This window comes from Canis lupus, chromosome X (genome assembly GCF_003254725.2).
Source record: "Canis lupus dingo isolate Sandy chromosome X, ASM325472v2, whole genome shotgun sequence".
Classification (NCBI taxonomy): Eukaryota; Metazoa; Chordata; class Mammalia; order Carnivora; family Canidae; genus Canis; species Canis lupus.
Genome location: NC_064281.1, coordinates 6,538,144 through 6,550,332, shown reverse-complemented (window position 1 = coordinate 6,550,332; position 12,189 = coordinate 6,538,144). Strand labels below are relative to the sequence as shown.

The 12,189-nt window shown below is 47.8% G+C and overlaps 1 protein-coding gene across 4 annotated transcripts in view; it reads right to left on the bottom strand.

The window, feature by feature from the left end:
- The window catches only part of SHROOM2 (shroom family member 2), a 143,420-nt gene that overhangs the window by 19,002 nt on the left and 112,229 nt on the right, over window positions 1-12,189 (bottom strand). For all 4 annotated transcript variants that reach the window (XM_025436213.3, XM_025436208.3, XM_025436224.3 and 1 more), the window contains one exon: window positions 996-1,679. In XM_025436213.3, coding sequence (XP_025291998.3) covers window positions 996-1,679 — 684 coding nt within the window. The remainder of the gene's footprint in view (window positions 1-995; window positions 1,680-12,189) is intronic.

Genomic DNA, 12,189 nt, shown 5'->3' with positions numbered 1-12,189 from the left:
CTCTTGCTCTAATAATTAAATAAAAATCTTTAATAAAATAAATAAAAATGCAATAAAAAAACCCCAACAAAACCAGTGTGGAGGGGTGCCTGGATGGCATAATTGGTTAAATGGCTGACTCTTGGGGTTTCAGCTCAGGTCAAGATCTCAGGGTCCTGGCACTGACCCCCAAGTTGGGCTCTATGCTCATCATGGAGTCTGCTTGAGACTCTCTTTCTCCCCCTCCCTCTGCCTCTTTCTACCCTGTGCTCCCTCTCTCTCATACAAATAAAGAAAATCTTAAAAAAAAAAAGAAAGAAAAAAGAGAGTGGAAATACTGGACATTATGAAAAACATCAATTTCTCCTGCAAGTCTCATGCTTAGTTTAAAATGGATTCTGGGGATCCCTGGATGGCTCAGCGGGTTAGAGCCTGCCTTTGGCCCAGGGCGTGATCCTGGAGTCCTGGGATTGAGTCCCACATCGGGCTCCCTGCATGGAGCCTGCTTCTGCGCTCTCTCTCTCTCTCTCTCTCTCTCTGTGTGTGTCTCTCATGAATAAATAAAGTCTTTAAAAAATAAAATAAAATAATAAATAAATAAAATAAAATAAAATAAAATAAAATAAAATAAAATAAAATAAAATAAAATAAAATGGATTCTGATTACGAACAGGTGCTTGGGGAAAACATAGCCCTTGTGCACAGATGCCTGTGGGTGCTGCGTATCTAAATGCTGGCCCTGGGTGAAAGGGACAGGGGATAGTCACCACCTCCATTACATCTCCCTTGCTCCTGTGGAACAGAACAGCCCTCCACCAAGTTCAAAATCCAACTGACCACTGGAACTGTGGATTCTCTCCCCACCCCGGACTTAGTCCCCAGGAGCAAGTGAAAATCCACTGTGTGGAGCTGAAGCAAGGTACCCATCGGATACCACCCAGGAAAGATGCACCAAAAACCTCCCGCTGGAGCTCATGAAAGGGGAAGGGCACAGGGCCACCGTCCCAGTGTGGTACCTTGTGGAATTCTCATCCTGGATGAGCAGGGGAGGTTTGTCTGTCAGCTTCTGGGGAGCGAACTGAGGAGAAGGTGAGCGTGAGGTCTCCATGGTGGACATGTGCAGGGGCCGGAATCTGGACGGGAGCAGAGCTTCACGCTTAGGACAGGCTGTGTGCTCATCTACATGCTGCCTGCTGTGCTCACCAGCGGCCCTCAAACTGTCTTCAGGCTGGGTGCTGCTCAGCTTCTCCACCGAGGCACAGGGGATGTGGGAGAGAGACAAGCGGTCCACACAAGCCTCCAGGGCCTCTGGGGACGGTGGTGGAAGGGACTTGCTGGGGGCTCCTAGGTGAGTGGCCACAGGTGTGCCACCGGCCAGGCCCTTGAATGGCCTGGGTTCACGTTTGGGCGGTGGCGGCCTCTGTGGGGCTGGCTTCTTGGTGAGTGGTGTAGTGTTCACAGGCCTTGGGTCCTGCCCTCGAGTGTGCAGGGCTGAGGGGGCGCTCTGCACTTGTGGTCCTGGGTGGAGCGTCTCTTCTGGGTATCTGTAATCTCGAGGTAGAGTCCCCGCTCGGCTGCGGGCCTCCTGGGGCACCTCTGGAGCTTCCCAGGCGGGAGATGGCTTAGGGGGCTGGGATGGCTTCTGGAAGTCCTGCTGTGCTGTTGTACTGTCTTCTGGACACTGGGCATCATCTGCTTGTCTAGAGGAAGAAAGTATAAAAATGAGCAAATGATTCCAAGTAACATCTTTTCTGCAAACAGGACTAGAACCAGATCTTGATAACCTTCTTAAATTATTTTAAGGAATTAAATCGATATACGTTTTCTGACACCTGTCTCCACTGCAATTTGTAATGCAAGATACCCAATCCAAACAGCCAGTGGACAACATCAGGTGGTATGTTGGCATGTCATATCACAGGATGGGAAGTATTAAAAACACATGCACACATGTAAGATATACACACACATACATGTACATGCAAGTTGCATTCTGGGGCAAAAAAACTTACACAAAGATTTTTAAAAACAATGTTGGTGGGCAGCCTGGGTGGCTCAGTGGTTTAGCACTGCCTTCAGTCCAGGGCCTGATCCTGGAGACCCAGGATCAAGTCCCACATCGGGCTCCCTGCATGGAGCCTGCTTCTCCCTCTGCCTCTCTCTCTCTCTCTCTCCTCTCTGTGTCTCTCTCATAAATAAATAAAATCTTTAAAAACAAAACAAAACAAAAACAATGTTGGTGAAAATTCTCATATGGCTATATTCAAAAATACTTATTTTGTGTTGCAACAGTATTTTTATGTGGCTTATGTTGGAAAATTGCCATATGCAAAGAGATAGAACTTTCTAACATGAGCTACAAATCCATTTTTTTTTTCTTAAAGATTTCATTTATTCATGAAAGACACAGAGACAGAGAGGCAGAGACACAGGCGGAGGGAGGAGCAGGCTCCATGTAGGCACCCTGATGTGGGACTCCAGGATCACGCCCTGTGCCGAAGGCAGACGCTCAACCGTTGAGCCACACAGGCGTCCCTACAAATCCACTTATTGATCAAACCTTTAAAATCAGTAGCATATTATTAAAAATGAGAAAAACAAAGACTTTCAGGCACTGCCAGTGGTTCATTGATCTTTCCATACTGTTCTGTTTCCAGTTCTATGTTCACTTTTTATGCACATATGCAAGTATTTAATATGCACAGACACAGACACAGAAAGGTCCCCACAAAACACTCCCACAGGCGTGCTCATGCGTGTGGTTATCTGTGCTATAGCCAACGCTCCGGAGCTAACAAGTACCAAACTTGCAATAAAGCAGCAGGCCATGCCTTTGCCAACCCACGGTTCCACCTGACCTGACAAAGTCCTAAAATGAGCTTCTGATGGAATCTTCTGTTCAGGAAGGGGCAGTTTTGCACCGGGAGACAACTGTGCAGTTGCTAAAGGGAACTCTAAGATGGGCGGCAACCAGAGAACCAGCAGGTGGAGCACCAGCACCCATGAGAGATGTAACCTACTAACTAACAAATCAGATAAAGCTTCCCCCACCCCCACCCCGACACTAGGGAAGGAGCCTCATTCCAGTATCCTCTTTGAGACCCAGGAGCATGCCTGTGTCCTGGGACATCGTGATGCCAGGCCTGGGTGCTACAGATGTCCCAAGCCCACCCAGGTTGCTGGCCTGCAGGTGCACTGCCCTGTGCATGTCCCTCTGATCATGTCCTCAGAAGAATGGGCCCCTCTGGGTTCAGGGGATGCTGGAGAGCAGAACCCAGACCATACCCAGTTCCCTTCCCTTTCCCCACTGTCAGCCAGCTGGGGCCCAGCCCCCCACCCTGGGCCACACAGAGCTGGACCCTGCCCCACCTAGAAGCTGGAAGCCCTCTGTATCTGGGGGAGGGCAGAGGAGTTCCAGTCCCAGCAGGACCCAGAGAGAAGGCAGCTTTGGTTTCTGCTTCTAAGATGCTGAACACACTGCCTCAGCTTAGGAAACACATGGTGGCAAAATGGCCAAGCATAAGAACTTAAAATATTAACCCCATTCCAGGAAGCTAGGCATTTAAGAAAAAAAAAAATACATATCAGTACACACTAAGAGAAACTAGAAGTTTTCAAAATAACCTGAACATAACAATGGATGCTTAGAGAACACAGTCAAGCAGCCATGTGGTTACTGAATGGCTATTAAACACGCTGACAACGCATTCTGAGAAGCAGAACTCAGGGCTCCGGTGTCCCACCTCCACCTCGCAGTAACAGCTTTGTCCTGCTGTGACGGAATGGCCACTGTGCCTGGTAAGACTGTAAAACCTCATTCATGACCATTCACAAGTGCCTCCCCAATACTTCAGTTCAAAGAGCGAGCCACGCTTGAATGTTTTCTCCTCCTACAAAACGCTTGAAATACAGTATCCACAGATCCTCACGAGGGCACCTGGTACCACTTATTTCGAAAATATCCACCACCTCATAGAAACAGCTAATTAAATTAGCTATAATTTATTGCTTAACTCTAAGTGCTTTTGGCCATCTGGATGCACATTTAATATGTTAACTAAAAAAGAGCTCTATTTGCAGAGTTTTAGGCAGGATGTGCTGAGATCTGCCCAGAAACAGAAGAGAACTCACATATGTGAAAGGAGGACTTGGAGCAAAAGACCGGCTGCAGAGTCTGCCCAAGGGGTAGGTCCCAGCTTCTCTCAGGTAGAAGGTCCCACGGGCTCCTTCCTGTCTTCCTGATGGGGCATCTTTGCAGGACCGCAGGGCACTAAGTTCCCTCAGGGTGGTGTGCACACTGCTCAGTCTCTCCTTGTTCTAGAATGGAGTTCACTGTGCTCCACCTTGATGCCGCACTCCAGTTAGATTTACGTTAGCACAGCACTTTCTGCGACACGTTTCCATTCCCTTATTTTTTCTTTCCTTCTCCCAGCCACCAAACTTACAAAGCCAAAGCCATAAAACCACTAATTGGTTTTTATTACTCCAGTGAGGAAATCAGGGTCACAAGGACAAGGAGGACCACAAGTGGGAATCTGGGGTCCTGCAAGGGTCATGTTCCAATCTGTTTCTAATAGGTTCCAAGTGACGACGCAGTACATGTGTGTATGTATGTGTGCACCGCGTATGTTGCACGTGTGTCTATGCTCTGCATGTCTTTGATGTGTATCTGCCAGTCTCTGTGTATGCATATCCCCCCATTTAAAAAAAACTTTTCGGGCAGGGCAGCCTGGGTGGCTCAGTAGTTTAGCGCTGCCTTCAGCCCGGGGCGTGATCCTAGAGACCCAGGATCAAGTCCCACGTCTGGCTCCCTGCATGGAGCCTGCTTCTCCCTCTGCCCGAGTCTCTGCCTTTCTCTAAATAAATAAAATAAATAAAATCTTTTAAAAAATAAAATAAATAAAACCTTTTCAAGTATAAAGTCAATGGTGAAATAAAGAAAATAAGATATCTTAAGGATGTGCCAGCAACAGCATCCAAGCATTTGCTCCTAGGTATACACTGGAGCAGCTGAGTCAAGCCATACAAAGGAAAATTGAAAAGGCAGCTGCATTCCAGAGTCCCAGCAATTGATATGCAGCTTAGGCTTCTCATTGTCACGCAGAACATGCTAATCACATGTTACCAAGGAGAACAGAGCAGCTCCAGCGCAGCTCCAGGAGGAGGGAGGCCTGGCTGCAGCTCTGCGGCTCTATGTAAGCAGCGGCGACACCCCCGGGAGCCCTGCAAACCCCATCTGGGGCTGGAGCCCAGCACCGTGCTGTTCTTTCCTATTGGCCTGGCTGGGGTGGGGGCAACGGGAGGTGAAAGGTCTCCAACAGGGCAACGAAGCAAAACAAAACAAATCTGAAGAGGAAAACCCACCTTGGTGAATGCTGCTCAGTGGCCCAAACAGCCTGTGACAGGGCAGAAAGAACCAAAGGGCCAAAAGGAAAAAGATTACACACATACACATACAGACACAGAATGCTCTGGAAATCCCACCAACACTGTTCTAAGTCACATCTACATTTTTGATCTGGGTATGGAGCCGGCCAGGCCTGTGTCTAAATCGGTTTCCATATCTGAGAGGTGGCGGTTTTATTTCCAGATTCCATCTGTTCAAGAGGAGTCCTGTGGCAGCACTGGATTTCCCTCTCTGGGTAGCAATTTTCTGCTCCCGATCACACAGTCCCTGGGCTCCTGGAGGTCGCCCCCAGCACGGGCCTCGTGTCACTCTCCAGTGACTGCACGGTTCATGGTCTCCGCTCTCCTCACTGGGCTGTGAGCGCCTCCACGGAGGGCAGGGCACCAGGTTCTCTTCTCCGGGGCCTCAGGAGTGAAGCTTACACGTGTCACACCATCACCTGAAAGCCCAGTAAACCTCCAGGTGCATTTGTGGCTTTTGGTCCCTAGGCAGAATGGTAAAGAGCAAAGCTGCAGGCTGTTCGTTAGGTTCTCAGTGAAATAACTTTGCACATGAACGTTCCCAACACACCTAAACATTTTTAGACTGCTCTGTAATCAGTAATTCACTGCTGCTTTGCAAACAGGGTTAACGATCATCTTCACCAAGGAAAAGAAAAACATGTCCATCTCGTGGATGACCTAAGTAACACGTATACAGGGTCCTTCTTTCCAAAGTACATCAGGCAACAAACAGTGTGCCAAAAAGCTTCATTTCCTCACCTGTTAAGGTGAATCACAGGCCACACCACGCGAGGGGTGAGGGTGGGGGGTGTCACCATGTGAGGCAGAGGCAGATGGAAGCCCCCGGGGTGGTAGGCTCCGTGCGCTGGTCCCTACCAGTCAGATGCTGCACTGGGCACCCAAGAGGAAAGGGCCAGCTGTGGTGGAGCAGATCTGAGCGCAGGTCCCTAAGACACCAACACCACCCAAACTCCCTTCCCATCACACTACACACCACTGTGCCGCACAGCTGGTGCAGGGCTGCCCTGACCTCCACGTAGGGAAGGGCATCGCCGTGGCAGGCTGCTGCAGGGCACTGTGCTACAACCGTACCACCAGAATTCTGCGCCGTGGAACTGACTCAACAACAGAGAGATGAAGAGCAAGCTTCCTCTGGAGGGTGATACTCAGGTGTTTCCTCCTGTCATTTCAATATTATGGCTCCTGGGTGGCTTAAGCGTCTGCCTTTGGCTCTGGTCATAACCCCGGGGTCCTGGGATCGAGCCCCACACCGGGCTCTCTGGTTAGCTGGGAGCCTGCTTCTCTCTCCCTCTGCCTGCCACTCCTCCTGCTTGTGCTCTGTCTTGCTCACTCTCTGAAAATCTTAAAAAAAAAAAAAAATCACAAACAATACTAACTCATGCCATTCACAAAACCAGCCTATGTTGACGTTAGCAATGGATAGGGTGGCTGGTGTACTGGAGACGGTGTAAGAATAGTACTTGTGAGTGGAGGTTGCAAAGCCAGACCCAGAGCCCACTTTTGCACAGAGCAAAACTGCCTCCAAGGACAACTGGGTAGAACGCAGAGGAGTTGCCTTCCAAATGGAGCCAGGTTGCCATGAAGGACTGTGGAGGCCAGTGTTTACAGTTTGAGAGAGCACACATCCATTGCTGATGGGCGTCGACAGCAGTGATGTTGTGAAGTGTAGAATCGTCTGCTAGAAAGCACGGCGGGGCAGCCCGGGTGGCCCAGTGGTTTAGCGCCTCCTTCAATCCAGGGTGTGATCCTGGAGACCCGAGATCGAGTTCCACATTGGGCTCCCTGCGTGGGGCCTGCTTCTCCCTCTGCCTGTGTCTCTGCCTCTTTCTTCCTCTCTGTGTGTCTCTCATGAAAAAATAATTCTTAAAAAAAAAAAAAGAAAGAAAGAAAGCATGGTGTACGCACCAGCACCAGCCGGGCAGTCCGAAGAGCAGCCACGGGAGTAGGCATTCAGACGACCCCGGTGGCCGGGAATGCACGGGACACTCGCACCACAACAAACATGAGTGTCCTGGATGAGTCCCTGGCATCTCCACTGCTCTTCTCGTCCCCCAGGGAATCCCCAACAGACACACATCACCTTGGCGAGGTACAAGCAGAAAGCTCTTCTATCTACACAGCCCCCCCACCCCCCCCACCCCACCCCCGCCAAGCCAAATGAGGTGGGAAAAGGAGATGATGGGCGAGGCATGAGCGCTCAACAGACGTAATCGACCGATCAACTGACCCATTCGCTAATGAGTGGACAGAAACACTCAGGAAACATTTCAAACAGCAGGAACACCAGGAATAATGGCATCGCCTACTCTTTCCTGGGAGGTGCCAGATTACCACGGGACTTCCTAGACGGTGAACCCCTGTAGGTTAGCAGCTGTCTGGTTGTCCTATCCCAGTTTCTAAGCATGCAAACAACATCGACTGAACAAATAAGCAGACACGCCAGGGATGATGGAGAGAGCTGTCCCACTTTTGTGTCTTGCAGAATCACCTCGTGGGAGGGTAGGAGGCCTGAACCATTTTCGATTCAGTCATCTCCTTACTGCAACATCTCCACGGAAGCTTTTCTCTCTGTGCCAAGCCCAAATAGGCTCTCTCTTCTGTGATTATTCTTTTTTTTTTTCTTTTAACATTTTATTTATTTATTCATGAGAGACACAGAGCGAGGGGCAGAGACACAGACACAGAAGCAGGCTCCCTGTAGGGAGCCCGATGTGGGACCTGATTCCAGGATCCTGGGATCGCGCTCTGAGCTGAAGGCAGACGCTCAACCATTGAGCCACCCAGGTGTTTCTCTTCTGTGATTCTAATGCCACGTGGGGAAAGCAACTACTTTAGAAAATCAGATGAATGTTATTTCTTCATTGTCTTAACAGATGGATAAAAAGATTTGCTTCCTTTGGGTTTTATTTTTGCTTGTAGATACTTGGACGGTAACAGCAAAGAACTCAAATTAGAGAGCCTGATAAGTCATTTATGTAGAGAACAGATTAATAGGCTCCACTCACAGATGACCCAAAACCAAATATACGAGCACAGACTTCTGAAAGGGCTAGTGTGCAGTCACAGAAAACACCTAGATTCAGAGATTATAATCTGTGAGGGTCCTTAAGTATCCAACTCTGTTGTCAGAACACATGTTTTGAATCTATTCCAGGCTAGAAACCCTCATTCCTGGTTTCAAGATGTGACACTTGAAAAAAAAATTTTTTTTAATAGTGTGCTTTATTATTTTTTTAATATATTTTTTTAATTTTTATTTATTTATGATAGTCACAGAGAGAGAGAGAGAGAGAGAGAGAGACAGAGAGACAGAGAGACAGAGACACAGGCAGAGGGAGAAGCAGGCTCCATGCACCGGGAGCCCAATGTGGGATTCGATCCTGGGTCTCCAGGATCGCGCCCTGGGCCAAAGGCAGGCGCCAAACCGCTGCGCCACCCAGGGATCCCCCCAAATTAAAAAAAAAAATTTTTTTCTTGAACAAAATCAGCCAAATTCCCTCTGCCAATCAGCTCCAAGCCAGTTAGAATCAGAGGCACAGATAAATTGAATATAAATGACATTTGCATGTGATCTGTTAGCAGTTTTGTCCTGGCGTTCTGTTTTTGGGTTTCCTAAAAACATGTTTTATGCAGTTCAAAGAACAGGCAAGCCTATACCAACTGCAAGGTTTTAGAAGTGGCCGAACGATCAAATCAAGATTTTAGGGGCAAGTGGGGCTGGCCATGGATGTTGCTCAGCTCCTGGCCACAAAGTACACTCAGCGTGCTCTGCAAGTCTGACCAGGTGACTCAGCGGGGACCCCACTCGTCTTCTGAAGCTGCAGGACACAAGAGTGCCCTCAGGAATGCCACCAGTCACCCCACAGTGCTGGTGGAGACCTGCTATCTCTTCTGATAGGCATTTGGGTGCCCCAGTTCAGCTAACGTGGAGCCAGCCAGGACCCCGCTGTCAGCATGGGTCAACGAATGTCGGACCAGAGAAGTGAAGCAGGACACAAAATGCAAACCACAAGAGACACATGAAAAACAAAAGTTTCCTTGGGGATCCCTGGGTGGTGCAGCGGTTTGGCGCCTGCCTTTGGCCCAGGGCCTGATCCTGGAGACCCAGGATCGAATCCCACGTCGGGCTCCCGGTGCATGGAGCCTGCTTCTCCCTCTGCCTGTATCTCTGCCTCTCTCTCTCTCTCTCTCTGTGACTATCATAAATAAATAAAAATTTAAAAAAAAAAAAAAAAGAAAGAAAAGTTCCCTTGCCTCCTGACCCCCTGACAGCTCCTTTCACAGTGCATGGGAAGCTATTACCAATTGGAAGCCAATCTAAAGAAAACAGGGAAAGTGTAATAATTATTAGAGACTTTTTGCCCCTCCCAGGCATGAAGTTATCCTTCTATATTTCCTTCTGAGGTTTGTAAAAAGCAGAGTAATGCTGCAGATACACACACCCTCCTTAGACTCTGTCCTGACCCCAACCCCTCACCTCCCTCCCACCTAGAATAAACCCCTGCCCTGATAGACGAGAGCAGGGCCATGTTTTTGTCTGAAGTTTTGGTTTTAAAGCTTTTATAAGGAAGATGATTTCCAGCAAAATATATGAGGGAATACACAGTCAACCTCCAGGTATCCATGCCTTAGAATCAACCACTTTGTATTCCTGGTACATCTTGTTTTTGAACCTCCCCCTCTAATTCTCAAGAGTATTCTGAAGGAATGTAAGGGATGACTTCAGATGTACAAATCTATGCTCTCTTCAAAACTTACCACATCAGAAGCCAGGCCTGGGCAGAGGTAGGGGCTAATGAGGACATGCATGCCTGCATGTCTGTATTGGAGCAAAAGCAGAAGTAATGTGGAAGTCAAGCCAGTGCTGAGAATCTCTACCTTATGGGACCCTTCCCTCCCAAATTCCTTATCTCCCATTTTCCTAACCCCTTGATCGCAATATTAAAACCCCCTAAAGCTTTTTAATCCTTGGCTTGGCATGTCCCTCCAGAACTAGATTATTGTCATCCAAAAAAAATCTCAGTGAGATTAAGTACCCCTTGGTATCAGCCTTGGAGGGACCAATCCTTGATCCTTAATCCTTCACCCAGAAAGGCTTCTCAGCCCCTGGGCCCAGGGGATTCAGCCCCTGGGCTGTAGTCTGCCCAACCCTGGGCTAGAAGGCAAGGCAGATATTAAGTCTTTAAAAATTCAAGCTCTAACTAACTAACTAACTAACTAACTAACTAACTAACTAACTAAAAATTCAAGCTCATTTTGAAAAGTACTAAGAGGAATGTTTGAGGAGAATGCCAACGGGGTGACGAGGGGAGACTTTACACAGAGGAAGGCCTGCTGAGTTCTTTTAAAGCTATGATTTTTTTTTTTTAAGATTTTATTTATTTATTCATAGACACAGAGAGAGGCAGAGACACAGATAGAGGGAGAAGCAGGCTCCATGCAGGGAGCCCGATGTGGGACTCGATCCCAGGTCTCCAGGATCACACCCTGGGCTGAAGGCGGCACCAAACCGCTGTGCCACTAGGGCCGCCCTAAAGCTATGATTTTATAACTTTTATGGCTGTTTTTCAGCTACTCGTGGGAGCAATAGTCTCTTGTGACCAGCCTCATGTGAACCACAAACTGTCACTTGAAATTGTTAGATGCAGCTAGAAGGAAAAATCGGATCAGATAAATATTTTATTATGGCAGACATTTCATTCATCTAAATGATAGTTTCAGGAACATCTAGGCTAAGTAAGCTTTTATTAGGTATGATCTATCATTGATAAAAACTTAAAAGCTAGAAGCATTAGGGCATGGGTTAACAAGTGACAAATGAATTTGGGTTTTCCTTCAATCATGCCCTCTACACCTACCTGCTTTTCTTCTGAGCCACTTAAGCTTTTAAAACCAAGTGTTTGAATTCCCAGAACTCTAGCTACAGATCTGGGAGGTCTTTACATCACAACACATTTTCACCTCTCGTCTTTCCCACACCCCACAATTTTATCAAGGTATTGTTTACACACCATAAAACTCAAGCGATTGGAGGTTTGGGTAAAAGGGTTGTATCTTCACCACCACAATCAAGTTAATTGCACAATTGCACTGCCCCAGAAAGTTCCCTCTTGCTCTAGGGCAGTCATTGTAACCCTGCTTGAAACCCCTGTAATTTACTCCTACTCCGTGCTCTTATCTGCAAGGAGAACCAACTTTAAGCAGATGTAGAAGATTAAAATTTAATAGAACACAGGGAAACACATTTCAACAAATTTGAGGGTGAATCTGTTCACAACTTTTGCAAGTTAAATTTTCTGAAAGCAGAACCATCTTGCCATAACTTTTCCAGATTGTTAAATGAAGTATTCCGCGTGATGGATCACCTGTGATGGGCATTTCCCATCTTCTCTCCTCCACTTACTGCATTTTACAAACATGTACACATTTTTGTTCCAATTAGCATGAAAAGTAGATATGTTTGATCCTCTCCTCCGGAAACTTCTAGCCTCTCGTCCCACCACCACCAAATTAAGGGCAGACTGCACACTTGGTGTTCCAGGCTCCCTGCCTCATCCTTCCCGAGCCACCTGCCACTCCACAGGGACCTCTGTTCCTGCAACAGGCATTTTAGCCAGAGGCCGTTCCCTGCCATCCATGCCTGGTGGTTTCCCTATCTCCACTTGGATCCACTCTTCAGGATGTGCCCCACAGACACCATTCCTGTTTTCTTTAAGATCCACATGAACTGCAACCTTTTCCACGAAGTGTTTCCTGGACCTGTTGACAAAGATAAGCCTT